The sequence below is a fragment of the Bolinopsis microptera genome, chromosome 2, assembly GCF_026151205.1.
Source record: "Bolinopsis microptera isolate Bmic1 chromosome 2, MBARI_Bmic_1.0, whole genome shotgun sequence".
NCBI classification, from domain to species: domain Eukaryota; kingdom Metazoa; phylum Ctenophora; class Tentaculata; order Lobata; family Bolinopsidae; genus Bolinopsis; species Bolinopsis microptera.
Genome location: NC_087073.1, coordinates 6,405,023 through 6,426,355, shown reverse-complemented (window position 1 = coordinate 6,426,355; position 21,333 = coordinate 6,405,023). Strand labels below are relative to the sequence as shown.

The 21,333-nt window shown below is 40.2% G+C and overlaps 2 protein-coding genes across 2 annotated transcripts; one reads left to right on the top strand and one right to left on the bottom strand.

Moving 5' to 3' along the window:
- The first annotated feature begins 14 nt into the window (after positions 1 to 14).
- On the top strand, positions 15 to 17,350 carry LOC134811109 (uncharacterized). The gene is made up of 11 exons (XM_063817835.1): positions 15 to 113; positions 1,002 to 1,104; positions 1,272 to 1,375; positions 1,705 to 1,812; positions 2,154 to 2,310; positions 2,455 to 2,564; positions 2,739 to 2,846; positions 10,654 to 10,821; positions 14,291 to 14,406; positions 15,114 to 15,277; positions 16,546 to 17,350. The coding sequence occupies exons 1-11, from the start codon at positions 15 to 17 to the stop codon at positions 17,166 to 17,168; spliced, it is 1,860 nt and encodes a 619-aa protein (XP_063673905.1). The 3' UTR covers positions 17,169 to 17,350.
- Positions 2,872 to 5,555, bottom strand: LOC134811108 (potassium voltage-gated channel subfamily A member 5-like). Its single transcript, XM_063817834.1, has 2 exons — positions 3,822 to 5,555; positions 2,872 to 3,711 (listed from the first exon to the last, which is right to left on the bottom strand). The coding sequence occupies exons 1-2, from the start codon at positions 5,539 to 5,541 to the stop codon at positions 2,948 to 2,950; spliced, it is 2,484 nt and encodes an 827-aa protein (XP_063673904.1). The 5' UTR covers positions 5,542 to 5,555; the 3' UTR covers positions 2,872 to 2,947.
- Positions 17,351 to 21,333: the final 3,983 nt, after the last annotated feature.

Sequence of the window (21,333 nt, the reverse complement as noted above, 5' to 3'; positions counted from 1 at the left end):
TATAAATGATAGAAATGGAGGTGGAAGATAATACAGTACATTACACGAGTCCTTATCCGGAGTGGTTTATAGACAAGTCACGTGATCAGGAACAATCGGCTGTACAACAACAGGTCTGTAGGGGGGGGGGGGGGGTACAACAACAGGTCTGTATGGGGGGGGGGGGGACAACAACAGGTCTGTAGGGGGGGGGGGGGCAACAACAGGTCTGTAGGGGGGGGGGGGGTACAACACTTCTGTAGGGGGGGGGGGGGGGGAGGACAACAGGTCTGTAGGGGGGGGTGGGTGGGGGGGTACAACAACAGGTCTGTAGGGGGGGTACAACAACAGGTCTGTAGGGAGGGGGGGACAACAACAGGTCTGTAGGGGGGGGGGGACAACAACAGGTCTGTAGGGGGGGGGGGGGGTACAACAACAGGTCTGTAGGGAGGGGGGGACAACAACAGGTCTGTAGGGGGGGGGACAACAACAGGTCTGTAGGGGGGGGGTACAACAACAGGTCTGTAGGGGGGGGGACAACAACAGGTCTGTAGGGGGGGGGGGACAACAACAGGTCTGTAGGGGGGGGACAACAACAGGTCTGTAGGGGGGGGGGGTACAACAACAGGTCTGTAGGGGGGGGGGGGGGGGGTACAACAACAGGTCTGTAGGGGGGGGGGTACAACAACAGGTCTGTAGGGGGGGGGGACAACAACAGGTCTGTAGGGGGGGGGGGGACAACAACAGGTCTGTAGGGGGGGGGGGGGGACAACAACAGGTCTGTAGGGGGGGGGGGTACAACAACAGGTCTGTAGGGGGGGGGGTATAACAACAGGTCTGTAGGGGGGGACAACAACAGGTCTGTAGGGGGGGGGGGTACAACAACAGGTCTGGAGCAATTTGTAATCTTTATTTGGGACTTACTGACTACAGCTGAAAATTGGACACTAAATAAATCTAACTAACCATATTTTAATCAAGCAATTATATCTCCTTTAAACTTATCTTAATATTACCCTCAGATGTGGTTGCTGACAGGTTTAGTTGTTCACTCTAAAAACTGCGCCCTGCATCTAGCGCTTTATCAGTGGCACCTTAACAACTCTCTGGTACCGGTTGCGGCTGGTGCGTCAGTTTAACTTGATAATGGCTCATATACACATACATAATAACTCATAATATATTAGAACTTATAATTCACTTCTTCCTCCTAAATAATGTTGTAGTTACAGCTCTTCTTCGGAAGGATGGTTCATTTACCGATCAACTAATTAACTATTCCAAACTATAAGACGAGTTGAGCAAGATCCTGAAAGAGTTTCCAGATGATCCCGAGTTAGTGAGACATCTTACTGACCTTCTGGCCCTTGTTAACAGCGATAGTAATTCTGTCGAGGTACTTTGATTATACTACTCGTGCAAGATTATTCTCAATTTTCTTGTTGTGTTCCACAACTATACCTTTTTTTGTAGATCTTAGACTGGGCCATACATTTTGTCAGATCTTTTAGGTCGCTATAACTTAACAACTATTAGACGTTCTGTTACCATCCTTTCCACATGTTAAAATATGCAAATATATATTATGACAATTTATGCTGCATAATTCATAATTATTAATCGCTTTTCGACAACTGTACAGTGTACATATTCTTGCTTACAGATATTGAAGTTATACAGAAAAGGCTCAATTTCTAAATGATTACTGAAAATCTACTACTTCAGGTGGACGTCTTGAAGTCACTAACTCTTGCAGAACAACAGGGGATTTACCTTACTATAGCAACCTCTCAGAGCCACGATAAACTAGCGTGTACATCCACCGTGCTCCAGGTCAGTATTTCTGAAGTCTCTTTATCAACCCCCGTGATGAGTCATCTGTTACAGATCGAAATTACGGAACAATCGGTCTGTTTGGCCATTAGCTTTTACATCAATATTGTTTTGTTCGAAGTTAATCGCACGTAATGACGCCAAGTGAGTCACCGCCGAACGGTTTTTAGGTAGACGTTATCGCGCGCAAAAATCAATTATTTTATTTCACGCGCGTTTAATTTTGCGTTATTGCCGATTTAACGAAGTTTGATCAGCATTGGCAACGCGGGAAACGAAAATTTAGAATGTCGCACGGTTTTCAGTAAGATTATTATCCATTACCCTTACTCTTATTACAGATGATGCGAGCCTATCCCTCCGCCATCGCACAACATGCTATATCAGCCGCTAAAGTCCTGATTAAGTACGAGCAGCAACAAGGATCCGAACTGGGATCCATCAATCCTCTTCGTAAAATGTTGATACTCGAGCTTATGCCTCTTATACTCAGCAAGGGTAATTACTGTTGTATTGAGTCTACATATCATGGAGATTTTAAATTCATTTAATGAAAGACGGCTCATGGTACTGCCTACTTGAAAACACTATTATTTCATGTCCACTAAAGCTTTTAAGATGTTTAAATGCATTTTCCTCCAGGAACAGAGTTTCTTGATACTCTAACTGAGACAGTGGTGACGTTATTTGTACAGTTAGTGGCTCATTACTACATTGAGTGTGCCAATGTTACTGATCCTGCTGTCAAGGAGGTTTGGAAATAATCCATTTCTTGAAGACACGGTAATTTGAGATCACATCTAAAGTCGGTTTATATTAAAGTATTTAAAAGATACAAGATGAAGTTACAAGATTAAAGACAGAAAAATGATTAGTTCTCAATTGCTGATAACTTGAGTTTTAATCATTTTCCTCCAACTTCTCAGGAGTACAGGATTACAGATCCTTGGTCAGACTTGAAAGAAAATTTGGTGAAATTCGCCAAGTTACATAGCTGGCAGATTTTACCTGACTTTCAGTCAGTTAACGTCCCGGTAAGAATGTAGATAAACGAATAAAAAGAAAGTGAGGTATTTCAGTTTTTAAAGTTTAAAGTTCTTCTGCTGTCCCAAAACTTAATATTTTAACGTCTTTTTTATTTCTTACAGTCCTCTCTGTCTGGTAACAAATTGTCCGGGCCTAAATTGCTTTCAGTTTCCTCCTTAGTTTCCTCCTCGCTGTCTTCCGTTTCACACTCTGTAATCTCAGGAAACAACGAAGGTAAACTATTTTTCACGCGTAGGTTCGACCTTTGTTTCCTAGTATTACTTATTGTTTGAGCGTTGCTTTCAGTTGTCACATCGTACTCCTCTGTTGTGCATTTTTTAGTCTCAGAAAACATAATAGGTAAATTCTTTTTCTCGTTTAACCTTCTTTTCCAAGGATTACTTATCGTTTGATCGTTTCTTTCAGTTTTCACATCGCACTCCTCTGTTGTCAATTCTTCAGTCTCAGAACACAATTGATATGGTTTCCCTCTGTCATTTAGCTTCAACTTTTGTGTCCAAGGTTGACTTGCAGTTTTATCTTGGCACGTTGTTAGAGATGCGCCATTATTTTCATCGCACTCTATAACGTAATTCTGTTTCTCGAACCGTTTTCTGCTAACGCTGCGCAAAGCCGCAGTAGCCGCATCCTTTTCGTCTTTTTCTTCTCTCTTCTTCTTAGCTGCACGTTCCTTTAATAACTTAGCAGCTTTCTCTTCCAGCTTGTCCTCATATTTCTTAGCTTTGTAGAGCTGAGTAAACTTGTTCATGATGAGAGGAAGTGGGATGGCTATGAGAGGTATGCCAGTCAGGGCCAGTGTTGCACTAATCAGTTTGCCCCACGTTGTTCGGGGTGCCAGATCACCGTATCCAACTGAAAATGGTGTATTCAGTACAAATTAACTCGATAAATTAACCATGATCTTATGATAATAAAGATATTGTAGAGTAAGTTAGTAAAGCTACTTTGTGAGCGCTCTGTACCTGTTGTGATTGTGATGAAGCCCCACCAGAGTGATGCTGGAATGCTAACAAATCGTGAATTTATCTCCACGGTGACATTCCACGACGTTAGATTCATTACAATGTAATCTTCTATAATCAACATCTGTAGTGTCATATTATATATGATTGGTACAAAATTCATGTATTCTTTGAAGTTGTCGTCCTCTATATACTGGGAGAATGATTTATTAGAAATATAACTTTCATTCTCGTGAAAATGTAAGCTGGCCCGACAATCATCAGGTTTTGCAGGTTTTCCAAGTTTGCTTTTTGTTAAGTCTGTAAAATTCATTTCCCAATTTATTACTGATGTAAAGCTCCGATGATTGTCCGCATAATTCGAATTATTCTCGTTTCTAATGATATATGGACCTTCCAATTCTACTTTAGATTCGTTATCCTCATTTACTATACTCGCAAGCTCTTTAAACACCGATTCATTTGCTCCGATCTCGAAAGATTGTTGAACTTTGTGCCAAAGAACTTCCTCGTCGACAATGTGAAGACCGCTTTCAGTTTCGAAAAAGAATGCAGCACTGGAAAATACCAAAATCACAATCATTAATATGTAGAGTATATGGAGGAGGTCCTTGCCACTTTTCACGAGAGCAGTTCCTAGACAGTAGAGCAATGTGGAGTACCGTGCAAGACAAAGCTGCCGGGCTACTCCTATCAATATCCTCACATTCGTTATAGTATCCTTAATTTTCTGATCTACATTTGCGTGCTTACTGCAAATATCAACGATAAAGGAACTGACTACAAGGAAATCTATGAGGCTGAGCAAACCAAGACAGTACCCTTTTTTGTCGTTAGTGCTCAGGATGTTTATGCTGTAGTGAATGACAAACCACAAGACACATATTGTGGATAGGTACGACAAAACATTGGTTGCAATCTTATCTCTTTCAACGTGATGATCCTTTACTCCGTTTGGGTCTGAATAATGCGTCATGAGCATGAGCATCATGACGAAAACAACTGTAGCGACCATGTCAATCCCGCCCAAGAGTTTTTTCCGGAACCCTCCCGGTGCCATTACTTTCTTCCTCCATTTTGTGAAGAGACTTGTTGGTTGAGTCTCTTGCTCCATTTCTAAGACCATGTCTAGAACCACACCATGTTCGCACCTGTCTAAACATTCCTGAGGGATCTTGAAAAATCTGCATTCTTCCTTAAATCTGTCCATGCTAATATTTGGAGGACAGGCAAGCAGTCCTCTACTTTGGTAGAAGTACAGGATATTATCAAAAGAGAGCCTGCACTGGTTCGGGAACACTAAAGCCTTCCTCTCCTCATCCCAGTACTCCTTATTATCCTTACTACTTAACAGAGTTTGGGGGTACTGGTTCACCGTTGCCCGGGTTGTTTTGAATCTCTCGCCAGCCACTATGATGTGAACATACGCACGCGCCCTCGCCAACATGGGGTTGAATATTGAGGACACGGCATTTTCCAATATGTTTTGTCCCTTGGCTTTGCTTCCAGCCGTCTTCCAGCGATTACGTTTGCCATCCGTCGTTCCGGCATCCCCTGTCCCCCTACTGACGAAAAGTTCTTGTTGATGTTCCTTGTTTGCTTGGTTACCTTGTCTTGACTCTTTAGCCGTGGGTGGAGCTGAACTGTAAGGGTTCCGTCTTGGTTTGTCATCTCGCAACTTTATTGTCGTCCTTTTGCGCGTTAAGTTCGAACCTCTCATCTCTTAGGTTCTCTAGGTACAAAGTTAACGTATTAGTTATATCCTGCTATTAACCATCCCGGTAAATGTATATGTAGTTTATCTGCAAGACCGTAACAAAATCTAGGAGTACTACCGATATACCCCAAGTCATATAAATTACAACAAATTACAATAGAAGAAAAGCTTTTGCTTTGTCGTACAAAATATGAACGGTCAATCTTAAGATCTGAGGAGAATACGATATATTCGTGATCTAAACACCAGTACACACGATACTGTCAAATAAATAAGTAGCAAAAACAAAGGAAACAAAACCAATGGTCTCCTGTTAAACAATATATCCTAAAATATAAAGAGTAGCCCGATACCACCCGATGTATGTGGTATAATCGATGACCGTGTAGACACTAGGCGCGTCGACAAAGTAATATCACCACACAAAATTAATTTCTATATTCATCGTTTCAACTGCAGACCAAGACGACGGTGGAAGTTTCGCTGAACTAGAACGGATATGGAAGATATATGTGAACATATGATAGGCCGGAGAGTGAGAATTAGAGCGAACAGTGCTCATTACACTCGTCACCGTCATTTTGGTTGACCGTGGCTTCAATACATATAAACCTGCTATTTAGGAGAGATGCAATGTTCACTGTATACCAGACTAATAGGCATATTTGCAACAGCCTGATCATTTCCTGCGGGGATATCACATACGAGCAATTTACAGCTGGTCAATCAATTAGAATTGCATGGTTGCGGAATGCGGCTAAGTAGTTACGCCTTTTCGATTATATCAAACCTATTATTCAAGAAACGAAACGAAACACGAAACTTTGGAAAATTTGTACCATGACCATTGACCATCTTATTTATTGTTAAAAATATCTAGTTGGTTTGGCACAAATAGTTTCGATACACCTCTACAGGAAAGGAATAATAGATCAGAAAAGTGATTTGAAGTTGCAGGTCTATGGTATACGTATCTGGACTATACAATATTATATAACTTAATTCAGCAGTCATACTCATTGTCCATTTTTCAGCTCTAAGATATCATTATCAAGATACTCAAAGACTAACTGAGACATATTGTGAAAGCAGCACGTCTCAGTCAGTCTTTAAATAGCTAATCGTCATGTCTTAATTAAACATACAGGGTGGGCCAAAAGTCAGTGGACATACGTTGGCCTTAATAGCTCAGTTACTGAGTGCCCAATTGAAATAATTCTTTCTGGTATGACTTACTACCACCACTGGTTCGAGGAATTTTTCAAATCGAAAAATATTCGAGTTCATATTTTTCGAATGAAGGTTCATTTTTGCATTTATTTGATAGTTTAGATAGTCGGATCGAGCTAAATTTTTTGAATTGTTTTTGGCCATTCGAATTACGTTTGTCCTGAAAAATTTAGAATTGTAGCCATTCAGATGACCGAGATATGAAGCATAACAAGTTTATTCATTACGTGTGATCAGGTGATTGGTTTACCTAATCACATGATTAGGTGACCCCGTTAACCACCCCGTTAAACATTATGGGAATTGTTAAGGGTGCTCAATTAAGGTGTCGTGTCACGGTGTCACATAATCACCCAGTTAATTTTGTTAACGAGGTACAGAAAATGCTTGATAACTTCGTCATTTCTAATCCGTTTTGCCTCATTTTTTTCAGATAATATGCAACATTAAATAATCTACCGTCTCTGAAAAATTAGGCGTTCAGCATGTTCAGAGAAAACAGTATAGGTGTTTTAATATTGAATGGGCGTGGTCTAAAATATTCGAATTTTCTAATTTTGACGACGGAATCCTCGAACCAGTAAATACAGTATGCCATCTGCAAAGCAACAGCTCTCAAATATAAAACACGGCGGAGCTATTAAGGCCAACGTATGTCCACTGACTTTTGGCCCACCCTGCTCTTTTTTATTCTACGATGCATGTTGGAAAAGCAAATATATGCTTATTACATCAAACATTTCTTCGGCTGCACGACAAAGGGGGGGCCCCGATTATTAGGGCTGTAGACGGCTGTAGGACTATTGAGCGGAGGACTGTTGAGCGTAGGACTGTAGGTCGGTGAAGGTCGGAAGTAGGACTGTAGAGCGGTGTCAAATCGCCAGGGTAGGACTCTAGAGCGGCCGCCCTTATAGATCTCACAACATGAGGACTTTAGAGCGGTACGATCCTAAAATGAGGACTGTAGAGCGGTGGACTGTTGAGCGGTGGACTGTAGGCCGGTGAAGGTCGGAAGTAGGACTGTAGAGCGGCCCTCCCTTATAGATCCCATAACACGAGGACTCTAGAGCGGTACCCTCCTATAACATGAGGACTCTATAGCGGTTGAAAATTTGAAGATTGAACACTCAACGAAGCTAAGTTATACATTGTAACTCGTGATTGATTATGGTCATGACATTCTAGGATGATAATTTTATTAAAGAGTCATGGAGTTAATGAACATTTTCATTTACTTATTATAAATATTTCATTACTAATATTATAGTGTAACTTAATTTAAGATTATTGGTCGGTCTAAACGTCTTCCAAATGATTGAAATATTCCCCTGCTACTCAAAAATGTAAAACGTGTATTCGGTATTTTAGTGAACTGTTCGTATCAATGTGATTTCGCTAAGCTGAGTACCGATCAAGTTCGTGCAGATCATTTAGGAATGAGGATCGCATCGCGTGACGCTTTAGCGCCTACTAAGGATATCTCATGTTCATCAATCTGGTGACGGGACTGATTCAGATCAGATCCCATCGCAGTGCGATATCTTGTTAGGATTTCGAAGGTATGGTATAAATATCACGGAGTATCCAGTTTTCTTATATCAAATTCGATTCCTACTCCTCTTCTACAACTACCTACATATGCAGAGTGTTAACAGTCTTTTTTGAAGACGTTGAGACCGACCAATAATCTTAAATAAAGATAAACTATAATATTAGTAATGAAATATTTATAATGAAAATGTTCATTAACTCTTTAATCAAGTTATCATCCTAGAATGTCATGACCATAATCAATCACGAGTTACAATGTATAACTTAGCTTCGTTGAGTGTTCAATCTTCAAATTTTCAACCGCTATAGAGTCATCATGTTATAGGAGGGTACCGCTCTAGAGTCCTCGTGTTATGGGATCTATAAGGGAGGGCCGCTCTACAGTCCTACTTCCGACCTTCACCGGCCTACAGTCCACCGCTCAACAGTCCACCGCTCAATAGTCCTGCTCCCGATCATATGACGTATAATTATTAATTAGTGATGTGACGTATAATTAGTGATGTGATCAACCAGCAGCCAGCTATGATTTACAGACCATGTGAACTCTACCCTATATATAGCCCAGTTTAACTCCATACTTTTGATTTAAATGGGGGGGGGGGGGGGGGGGGGGGGGGGGGGGGGGGGGGTACAACGGTCATTAATGGCAGTATTATAGAATTTTGCTGAAATATACATATACATTAATGCACATTAATGCCCATTTATGCCCATTTATGCCCATTAATGCACATTAATGACCGTTGTATGCCCCCATTTAAATTAACAAGTCAATAGACATTTTTTCGTAGGATAATTAATCAAATTTACTGAATACTGAATACTGAATACTGAATACAAATTATAATTTACTACATATCGTGCCCAAACACTGAGGCTACAGAAAACAAATACTCGATCTTGCTAGAGTATGTGGAGTAAAATGAAGGGCAATGAACAGATATCGTGGAGTTGGGTATGACAATTCCTTCCCCCTTCTTCTTCCGACAGTAGATGAATCCATCAGAGTCAAGTAGCTGTTGAGATTGATTGATTTACAGAATTGACATGTGAACTCTACCCTATATCTAGCTCATTTCTGGGTCAATTAAATTCTACTGATGGATCACATCACTAATCTGTAATAATATTTATATTGGTGAGACGTGCAGGAGGGCACATGATAGGCTCGGAGAGCACCTAAGATATGCTAAATTTCCTTTAACTCCTTCTAACACAAGTCAAGCTTTTGCTATTCATTATAACAGTTTACATAGGGGGTCAGAACCCAATTTAGAATTTGAGATTTTAAAAACAGAAAGCAACACAGCTAGAAGAAAGATTGCAGAAGCAATGCTTATTTTGAAGTTCAAACCTAACATTAACAAGAGAGATGAGTTAGAAACCATCAAACGTTTTTTAGTAACAAGTACATAATAAACAGGGTGTAACATATTTTATACTTTGCAGACAGGGGATTGTCTACACATATGTAGTGATATTTAGTGATATTTATAGGTTTCGTTTACTTTCTGAGTACAGAGACCACATCTCACACACACACACTTCCGCCTCCTACACACTAACCCTTATAACATCAATCAAACCATATTAGGCTCCCACGTTTCACACTCCTCATTGGTCAGTACGATTCCCGCCATTTTCACTCCACACTAGATACATACCTACACACTTCACATCATGCACCTGTTCACCGTTGTAGCACTCCATGCTTCTGTATCATGTGTAGTATATCTAGTAGTAGTTTTAGGAATGTACAGTATTTACTATAAAAGTTTGTCGTCGTATAAACTAATTTTGTTATGAATTTTGTTATGACTTTTTTGTATCGAATTTTTGGATAAAGTTGATTGAAAATAAATTAATGTACACAAATTTTGCCTCAGATATATGTTTTTTACGTTTTGAATTTTTAACACTTGTTTTTAGATCATGAATACGATGTAGTTACATTGAAACGTCGAGTAATCTCCTTTCCCTAATAAGAGCATTTTTACTTGTCGCAACAACCGGGATAAAGATAATTTTACCCAGAATACATTACAACAATGCGACTCATAAATAATACTCCAATCCGGATTTTACACTAATTATACGTCACATCACTAATTATACGTCATATGATCTGACCCCTAATAATCGAGGGCCCCCCTTTGTCGGCCTCCCATTTCTTCGCTATCAAATGCTCAAATCTTTAGGGAACTGTATTAATTTAGGTACGTTAGGAGCTACTTATGTAAATTATATTCCTCATACTAAATAGCCAGCACTTTAAATTGGCGGTTTTATCCGCGTACATAGATAACATTTCTATTGATAATACCAAATCAGGCAATACAGAAACATGTGGAGGAGGTTACAGCAACAGATTCTACTGACCCAGGACTCTTCTACTGCCTCCTCTTCCTCATGTTCGAGTACAGCTTCAAGTACATAAAAGCTGTTGACTCTTTCTCTCTCATACTCGTTAAATCGAATGACAAGCTTGAGCCACCTAAAGTGAGTATTCTTGGTACAAAATATTTAAAAATATCTAATTGTAGTAAGGTTTTTTTTTTACAAATGTCTCAGACCCATAGCTAGATCTGTGAATTTTAGGCAGACCCACTCGACAGCGGCCAAATTTTGCGCATTATGAGCCCCAAGCCCGATACCCACTTTGCCTCCCAATTATATTATCATCTCGTAACTTCATAATGAAGGTTCCGTTATTCATTTAAAGATTAAGTTTTTTCGATTCTGGGCACGTAGCCCGACACGACACGTAGCCGGGGCGAAGCTCCTTTGGTTGGCTAGGGAGGGGGGGAGGCGCAGCCCCCCAGAAAATTTTTGAGAAATTATGTGTTTTAGACGACATTTGGCATTAAAGAAATTTGTAGGACAGTAATAATCAGACATCACAATAATACAAAGTTGGGGGGGGGGGGGGGGGGGGGGCTAGGGGGGCGCAGCCCTGGCCTTCGGAAAATTTTTGAGAAATAGGGTGTTCCAGACGACATTTGTAGGACAGCAATAATCAGACATTACAATAATACAAGGTTGGTGGGCTGGGGGGCGCAACCCCCGGAAAATCAGAAAATTGTTGAGAAATTATGTGTTTTAGACGACATTTGGCATTAAAGAAATTTGTAGGACAGTAATTATAATCAGACATCACAATAATACAAAGTTGGAGGGCTAGGCAGGCGCAGCCCTGGCCTTCGGGAACTTTTTGAGAAATAGGGTGTTCCAGACGACATTTGTGGGACAGCAATAATCAGACATTACAATAATACAAGGTTGGTGGGCTGGGGGGGGGGCGCAGTAATAATCAGACATCACAATAATATAAAGTTGGGGGACTGGGGGGGGGGGGGGCGCAGCCCCCGAGAAAATTTTTAGAAATTATTTGTTTTAGACGACATTAGGCATTAAAGAAATTTGTAGGACGGCGATAATACAAAGTTGGGGGTGCAGCCCCCGGAAAACTTTTTTGAGAAATAGGGTGTTTCAGACGACATTTGGCATTAGAAATTTGTAATTTCAGACATCACAATAATACAAAGTTGGGGGCTAGGGGGGAACTCAGTACTTGTCACATTGAATGGAATAAGTACATATTGTATAGTGGGATTTGGGAATAATTTACGAAATGCTAAAGTCGATTGCCTGTCGTGTCGTTTAATCAAACAGTCATAAACACAGCCCACTTACCAGGCGACCATGGGGACTAGGGGGCTTATTTTTTTTGGGTTCAATTTTTTTCCGGGGGTCTTCCCCTTGGCTACGTGTCTGCATTCTAGTTGCCAGACCCACTCTATTAGAGTGCAGACTCAACATTTTGGTTGCCAGACCCACTATTCTAGAGTCCAGACCCACAATTCTGGTTGTCATATCTCCTATATTCTAGTTCATAGACCCCCAATTCTGGTTGACAGAGTGAAGAATTACCATTCTGGTTGCCAGATTCACTCTTCTAGAGAGGAGACCCACTCTTCTAGTAGGTATAGAGTCAAGACCCACTATTCTAAAATGCAGACCCACCATTCTGGTTGCCAGACCCACTCTTCTAAGGCGAAGACCTACCATTCTGGTTGCCAGCCCCACTCTTCTAGAGTGTAGACGCACCATTCCGATTGCCAGACCCACTATTCTTGAGTGAAGACCCACCTTTCGGGTTGCCGGACCCACTATTCTAGACTCTAGACTCCAGACGCACAATTCTGGTTGCCATATATCCTATATTCTAGTTTAGACCCCCAATTCTGGTTGACACTTGACAAAGTGTAGACTTACCATTCTGGTTGCCAGATCCACTCTTTTAGAGTGAAGACCCACTATTCTAGAATTCTTACCCGCCATTCTTGTTGCCAGACCCACTTTTAGCTAGAGTGAAGACCCACTATTCAAGAATTCTGACCCACCATTCTTGTTTCTAGACCCACTACCCTAAGGTGCAGACCCACCATTCTGATTGCCAGACTCACTCATCTTGATTCCCTTGATTGCAGACCCACTATTCTGGTTGCCAGACCCACTCTTATAGATTGCAGACACACCAATCTAGTTGCCAGACCCACTCTTCTAAAGTGTAGACCCACCAGACCTATTATTCTAGAGTGAAGACCCACCATTCGGGTTGTCCAAACCCACAATTCAGGTATCCATATCTCCTATATTCTAGTTTATAGACCCCCAAATCTGGTTGACAGAGTGTAGACTTACCATTCTGGTTGCCAGGCCCACTCTTCTAGAGTGAAGATCCACTATTCTAGAATGCAGACCCGCAATTCTGGTTGCCAGACCCACTATTCCAGATTGTAGACCCACCTTTCTGGTTTCCAGACTCACCCTTCTAGGCCGAAAATCCACCATTCTGGTTGCCAGACCCACTCTTCTAGAGTGTAGACGTACCATTCTGATTGCCAGACCCACTCTTCAAGGGTGCAGACCCACATTCATGTTGCAAGACCCACTTCTAGATTTCAGACCCACTATTCTAGCTGCCAGACTCACTTATAGATTGCAGACCCACCATTCCAGCTGACAGACCCACTCTTCTCAAGTGCAGATCCACCATTCTGGCTGCAAGACCCACTCTTGAAGCCTGAAGGGTGCAGACCCACCATTCTGGTTGCCAGACCAACTTCTAGATTGCAGACCCACCATTCTAACTGCCAGACCCACTTCTAGATTGCAGACCCACCATTCTAGCTGCCAGGCCCACTCTTTTCAAGTGCAGACCCACCACACTGGTTGTCAGACCCACTCTTCTAGAGTGAAGACTCATTATTCTCGAATGCAGATCCACAATTCTGGTTGCTAGACCAACTTCTAGATTGCAGACCCACCATTCCAGCCGCAAGAACCACTCTTCTCAAGTGCAGACCCACCATTCTGGTTGTCAGACCCACTCTTCAAGGGTGTAGACCCACAATTCTGGTTAACAGACCCACTTCTAGATTGCATACCCACCATTCTAGCTGCCAGACCCACTATTCTCAAGTGCACACCCACCACTCTGGTTGTCAGACCACTCTTTAAGGGTACAGACCCATCATTCTGGTTGCCAGACCCACTTCTAGATTGCAGACCCACCATTCTGGTTGCCAGACCCACTTCTAGATTGCAGACCCACCATTCTAGCGGCCAAACCCACTCTTCTCAAGTGCAGACCCACCACTCTAGGCAACAGGGGTGAATAATATCAACAAATAAAGATTGTTTAATTTTTGCAAAAAATTTCTCGTCATGTGACCACCCTTCCCAACCCCCCTCAACCCCCTACCCCTCCCCCCTAAAAAACTCATCGGATTTTTGCTTCCCGCGAACATGATTTTTTCTGAAAATTTTTGTCAAGCCAGATCTGTAAATCTATCAAATATGTAAAAAAAAAACCTTAAATTGTAGTGTGTGTAGTCAGTGTAGCTTTCTAATTGTAGACGCTTTTTTTTTCTTCAACAATACTTCCCCACTGTCTCTGTCTCAGATTGCTGCAGTTCCTGTCGACGAAGAACCAGCTCGGAAACGGCGAAGAACACTAAGTATAACGGAGTCGAGTAGTAACATTCTCTCCTGCTTTTCTATAGCCCGCATGTCTCACAGGTGATCGTTATTTCAGTCTTCAGAGTAAAGTTACCTTAGTAACCTTAGTTACTATAGTAACCTTACTTACCTTAGTTACCTTAGTAACCTTAGTTACCATAGTGACCTTAGTAAACTTAGTTACCTTAGTAACCTTAGTTACCTTAATTACCTTAGTTACCTTAGTAACCTTAGTTACATTGGTAACCTTGGTAACCTTAGTAACCCTAGTTACCTTAGAATTACCTTAGTTACCTTAGTTACCTTAGTTACCTTAGTTACCTTAGTTACCTTAGTTACCTTAGTAAATAGTAACCTTAGTTACCTTAGTTACCTTAGTTACCTTAGCAACCTTAGTTACCTTAGTAACCTTAGTTACCTAAGTTACCTTCATAACTGGGCCCTCTAAAGGTCATACAATTACATAAAAACAGTAGGCGGTTAGGTTCCTCTGATCACTTACAGTCATACCTTAAAAGGCTAAAACTGGGTCTCATTTAAGGTATAATTTAAATTATAACGTAATCAGTGAAACCCGACTGTTCATTAATTAAGACACACATTTCCCGATCCATGACTCCCCACCCACGTACTGCACATTTCTCGATCCATGACTCTTGTGCCGGCACAAAAGAGTCAAAGACTACTGTTAGCTAACGAGATGTTTTTTTTCTATATGCTATGGTAGCTTGTGTCCGCATGCAGAAACAAGAATAATGAATCTGCAGGTATCTACAACAGAAAATGGGTAAGCAGTACAACTCAGTCGGAGAGGAACTGAACGCTCAGTCATGGAGGTGGTATTCCCTATTTCTTGCGGACGTAGCCGTCTTCAACAACGACACAGATCTCGCTGCTACTCAACAGAATCATTGCAAGGAAAATCCAATGGGTTCGTTTAAAGTTAGGTCTTTTTTATGGTGAATAATCTTGTCGTGAAATCCGAAGATGTACGAATAAAGACAAAATTGTGTGTGCTGTGTATTTTGGTAAATATTGGTTTATTGAACAGTTATCACCAGATCAATTTCATGGTAAGACAATTTGATCATTACTAAATATTACTGATGCATTAATATAAATATTGATAACAATTATCAAGTCGAATTTTCTCCGAATGATACCTTATGTGTCCTTCCATGCAAATTGTTCGAAAATGATGGGTCTAATTTGAATGAGTTATGGGGGTTTTGAATCGGGTCTAACCTCTTAGAAATATGGGGTTGGATATGCGGTGGGGAAGACTCGAAAGAAGTGTCGAGTTCTCCGTATTGTAATGGCAGAGATCGGCTTCTTTCTGCGTCATACGACTCTTCTAATGCTCTTCTTAGTCGATCTATCTCCTGTTCCATTTTAACCTTTTCAATATAATCAGGATTTTGCAGTTGATTCCTCCATGGTCCTAGTTCCAACCAACGTCGACCAACAGCCTCTTTAACATGCATACCTTGTCTCCTTGCGGTAACTGCCGAATTTTTTAACCATTTACTGAGTTTACTTCTTGTTGCAGGTGTTTTTATTCCATAAAAAGGCGTCCCTTTCTTTGACCTACACTTCAGGTCAACGTTGAACCGAGCTCTAATGACTCTAGCGAAGTACGGGGTCCAGTATATGTCACAACAACCGCACTGCACTAGTGGATGCTCATAATCAGGCTTGTTCAGATTTGGGAGTATATCAATCAAAGAAGAATTCTGTGTAGTGGTATCGGTGCTTTCCACTGTCCTGAGTTCAACCCCGTCTTTGTTCGGTACCTTGAAACTCGTTTCTTTGTGTTTTCTCTTATCTCCTTGTCCACTGCTAGGTCTGTTGTAAGTGTTCGAAGATAAATTGATTTGAGAAGAGCGTGCAGAGTGCACTTTTGATATTGGACAATCTGTTTCATTGGTTGGGATTGCAGCAAATACGTTCCCCTGCATTATTAAGATGAAAGTAATCAATAGAACACAAATACTGTAATGAGTTACTGTAGGCTGCCTCAAAGTAAATACTCCTTCATAAAGAAGTTTATATTTGATACAAGAGAAACGCCATTTTCGGACGTAAGAAGAGTAAGGACTCCATCAACTACATTAAATTAATAGCTTCTGTAACGTCCTCAATAAATGTAATAGATTTGTAGTGTTGTAATTAGTTTAAATGACACCTTTTATTTTTCAGACGAGTTGAGGATCCTCACGCAGCAAGCGCTCGGAAGCAATGGTCCAAGTAACACCTTCAAATCATTGTGGTCTCTCTTGGACAACCTTCCAACCCACTCCGAAACGGCCCCTCAATCCGTCCCTGACATTGGCCTCTCAAACCCCGACACCAACGAGAACTTTTCATTCGTAGTAAACACACGGTCAAAGCTTTGTCTCCACATATGTAGAACACTTATAAACATGGTCCAGGGTAGGGTGTCTAAGACAAAACAATCGGACATCCTAGCCCTGCTCCTTATCATCTATCAATTCGATGTTGATACTTTTGAGACGGAGCTCGAGCGAACTGTAGAGGCAGTGAAATCTGTCAAAACTTTCAAATACAAGGGTCTTCTGGGTCAAGTTACTGAGGTTGGTTTGTTAGAGGAGTTGTTGCACCTAGCCGTTCACACGGACATTAGGCTGGATATTTCTAGCGATGCCAAAAAACGGTACAATAAGGAGGATGTGATAAAATGTATAAAACAGCACGTGGAACACTGCAAAGATTCAAGCGAGGAGGATGTTATACGGTTTATTTTAGATCACAAGGAGCTCATTGAGACGAAGTTTAGCCAGTTTGCGTTTGCTTCTAGTTAGTGAAGGTTTATCTATTGTAGGACCTGCGTGATGATGAACTGTGTGTTAAATTATTGACTATAAATTACAAAAGAGAATTAGTGAAATTGTGTTTTATTTCAGTTGTGATACACTAGAAGCAATAGAGTTAGTGCGATCATGTTAAAAATTTTTAATCGTTTACATTTTTTTCAATTCAGCTCAATTCAGCTCATCCTTCTACTTCATAAAACGTTTACTGAATTACTCGTTGAATCAATCTCATTGATTCGCTCTAAAATGTCATTAGTTTTAGCAAAGAATCCAATCATGCCTGGGATGGAAGAAGAATATGATCCTGATAGGTCTGGACTGAATTACTTTTTCTATTGTATTGCTATGAAATACAACCTGTGGACCGGTGAGTGCGAAGTGCTGTTTTTTGTAAAATTATTGAGTATTTATTTCATGGCCGCATTTGTTAATTTTGTGTAACTCATATGTTACTTAAATCGCTATAAATTTCAATAGCCTTATATCTGCTCCACAGGTCTCTACTGCTTGGAGCCATGGGAACGAAATACCTTCAACTTCTTTCTAATAATCATCCTAAGTCTGAGTATTTACACATCGTACCTCTTCATGCCTGGTTACATCGCCAGCTCCGTCTCGATGTCATGTTCTGCGCTGGAGAAGGTTTCCTCCTCTCTTATTGAGATCAACCTGGCATCTAAACTACCTTTCTGTTGAGGTGAGAGTAGACACTAGATCATCAGATAGACTTCCTAATAAGGTATTTAAGGTAGATTAGATAGGATTAATACAGTTATACACAGACAAACATAAAATATGTAGGGGATGCAACGACTTATTTTGTCTACGAAATATAAATTTCCGTTAGTCACATTAATTGAATGACAACAATTTGATGGTAAATAAACAGTAACAGTACATCGAAAGGTTTGAGGATCAAAAATAAAAAAGGAGGAAAAACGTTCAACGATGAGCCTTTGCATCCCCGGCCCACCATAGCTATTTAGTGGCTGTTGAATGAGTTGTGTTTCAATTGTAGTGCAGTGATGTGTATAAGTTTATATTTACAATTTTCAGTTCAATTTTATCTGACCCTCGTTCCGGTGAATCTTTTGTAATATACTTAAGGTTTGTTTTTTTTTTCAAAATACTCTAAAGAAAAGTAATTTCAAGATTAACTTTCCATAATTCCACACTTTTTGTATATATAGGTTTATTTTATTGATATCTTATTTGACAAAAACTCAGAATTGGGTAGAGAGGACCGCTGCCAGTGTCTCTCTTTCCCAAACAAAGTTAAATGATATTAATTTGTATGACCGTCCGTAAATGCAAAATGACATTGATACCGAGAATGAAATTGGTCGCCCGCTTTTCCCATTCATTTACGGCTTACAAATTGTTTCGATTATTGTTTCGATTAATTACATCAATCACATGCTGTAAAAATCTCTTTGGGTTGCTTTCGGGTCGATACCTAGTATTTCGGGATAAGGCCAACGGCGGTATAGTTAGTATCCAATTAGCTGATGCTATCGAATCTTTATTGCCGAGTACAGCTGCCTTCGGGTAGTTCTTCTTAATCTTAATCTATTGCAATTGTAAATGAATTGGAAAAGCGAGCCACCGATTTCATTCTCGGTATCATTCTGTATTTACGGACGGTCATTCAAATTAATATCATTTACTTTCGTTTGGGAAAGAGAGACACTGGTAGCGGTCCTCTCTACCCAAATCTGGGCTTCGGTCAAATATCATCTCTTTTTGACAAAGTCGAAATGTTAAACTGATAACTTCATTAATAAGGAGGTAATTTCAACGATTTCGTAATTTTACCTTTGAAAACATTTACTTGTGTTTAGGTAAGCATATCTGTCGATCACTGACTGAATATGCCACTTTTTACTCATTCAAGTTGCATTAAATTCATATATAATGCCATTTAACTGTCGCGGGAAAGCAGAATCTAATCGAAATCACGAATGAGCAAAATTCTCACCTTTCGCACGTGCAAACTTTGAGCGGACGTTGCATGCGCATCCAATATTGAATCACCGTAAATTTTTGCATATTAGTATTTTTTATATAGTTTGATAAGCATGCAAAGTTTCAAAAGATTTCAAAAAGAACTTGTATTACAACGGTACTCCAAAGTTGATAAAAATGGTGAAAATAGCAATTTTCAGTGATTTTAGCAAATTTCTGGATCAATTTGGGCGTGTCCCCACGTGTGCAACTATTTGATTTTCAACTTTTAAACTAGCCTAACGCACAATATATACCTATAGGAAGCATAACTGAGCTTACTTTAATCTTTGACATTGAATTAGAATGTTTTGTTCAACTTAAAGTTAAAATATGCCTGCTGAACGACTTTCGATGAGTCTTGATACTTGGAAAAACAGTATAGGGGTATAATACTAATAGTATAGGGGGTAAATAGTATAGTGAGTATAACTATAATGACGGCGGTCGTGCTTGCCAGCACTGTGATTAGCTATTCTGATGAGTGGTTTATAAGAAGGGATATTTATTTTAGAAAACTAAAATTTAAAATTAGTTTCTTGAGATTTTTTCCAAGCGTTTAATATTTAGGGCTAGTGTGTATGTAATATTTTTTGTTGATGGATTGTTTTATTCATGTACTTGTTATATACCAATGGCAATATTGTTCATTTATATCGTCAAATTATGCTTCTTTAATTTAGACCGCGTGAATGCATTCTCTCGTTAAATTTATAAATCTTCCAACAATTTATTCATCTGTTATCTGTTATCGCCATGGGAATGGGATGCCAGAACCGTTAACGGGTGATACTCGTAAAATATCTGACCGTCGACGAGTCCAACTCGGCGCGCGTCCTGGTAGGTTGTAAACCTACAACAGAACCGTTAAGATATTGGAATATTATTGGAAAATTTTGCATAGACTAGAGAAATACTTGGTAAGGCGATACAGTTTTAAAAGCCGAGCTCCGTACTTGACCAGCCGAACCTTGTATCACGTTGTGACCCCTATTGTCGTTTCACTAGCTTTTCTAATTTCTACGCGTACGATACAGGGCCACGATACACCCAGCAAACCCTACCGGCCGGGGAATATCTCCAAAAGTAAAATAGATAGAACCTTCCGGTTTTCAACAAAATGTCCGTCTCGTAAATTTAAAGGAGGCTCCCCAAAAAAAAGCAAGCCCAGCTGGCGGTAAGGTTTTCTGGGCAGGGCAGGGGCCGGGGAGCCGCGCACTCGTGCGCGGCGGGTCATACAACGTATGACAAGCCGAACCCTGGCCGGTTCAGTGCGGAAAGCTGGGCATTCAATTCTTTTAGACAGTCTGATATATTTGTTTTGGTCAATTAAAGGGGAAAATTGCCCTTAAAGAGACAGAAGCAGAGGCAGAGGGACGACAGTTTTCACGACACGACTCTCTTGTTTTATTTGATGCATTTAATTTAAAGTGAAATTTAAGTTGAAGGAACAATCGAAATCGTCCTTAATAAGTACTAGTATTTATTCGTTACCTATGGCCTATGCATATGGTTTCAATGCACGATAATTTTGATGACAGCTCTTCGAGTTGCGTCTAAGTTCAAGGTTAAGGTATATGCTAAACTTTGCTACAAAGTGAAAACTACATTTAAAAATCTAACGAATCATCCCTAAAACCAAGACTACTACATCATAACTGTTCCATCTCCAAACTTCTGGTGTATCCAATCAATACTAATTTGAAATGAAATGAATAATCTAAGAGTAATTTACGCTCTACTAAACACTTTTAGTTTTACAACATTATTTAAATCGTCCTAGTACGAATTTGAATACCAATTGCCACCACACTGGAAGTGTTTAATAAATCATTATATAATTATAATTATATAATTATATAATTATATAGCATGCAGGGCAAGGCTTCTCAAGATTCTTTCTTAATACTATTTGATAGTCTTAATAAAGCAAATATGATTAATGATTATTTAATAATGCGTGCGTATGTCCTTGTCTTATGCGTATCATGCTTTAGGTCCCTAACATTATTACACTCAATAGAAAATCTAAAAGAATGCAGCCATCAGAAGAGCAGTTACAATCACTGAACTGCGAGAGAGCAAGGTAGTTCCACTGTAAGAACCATTGTCGTCACCATGAATGTCGTCACCACTGTCGTCATTATTT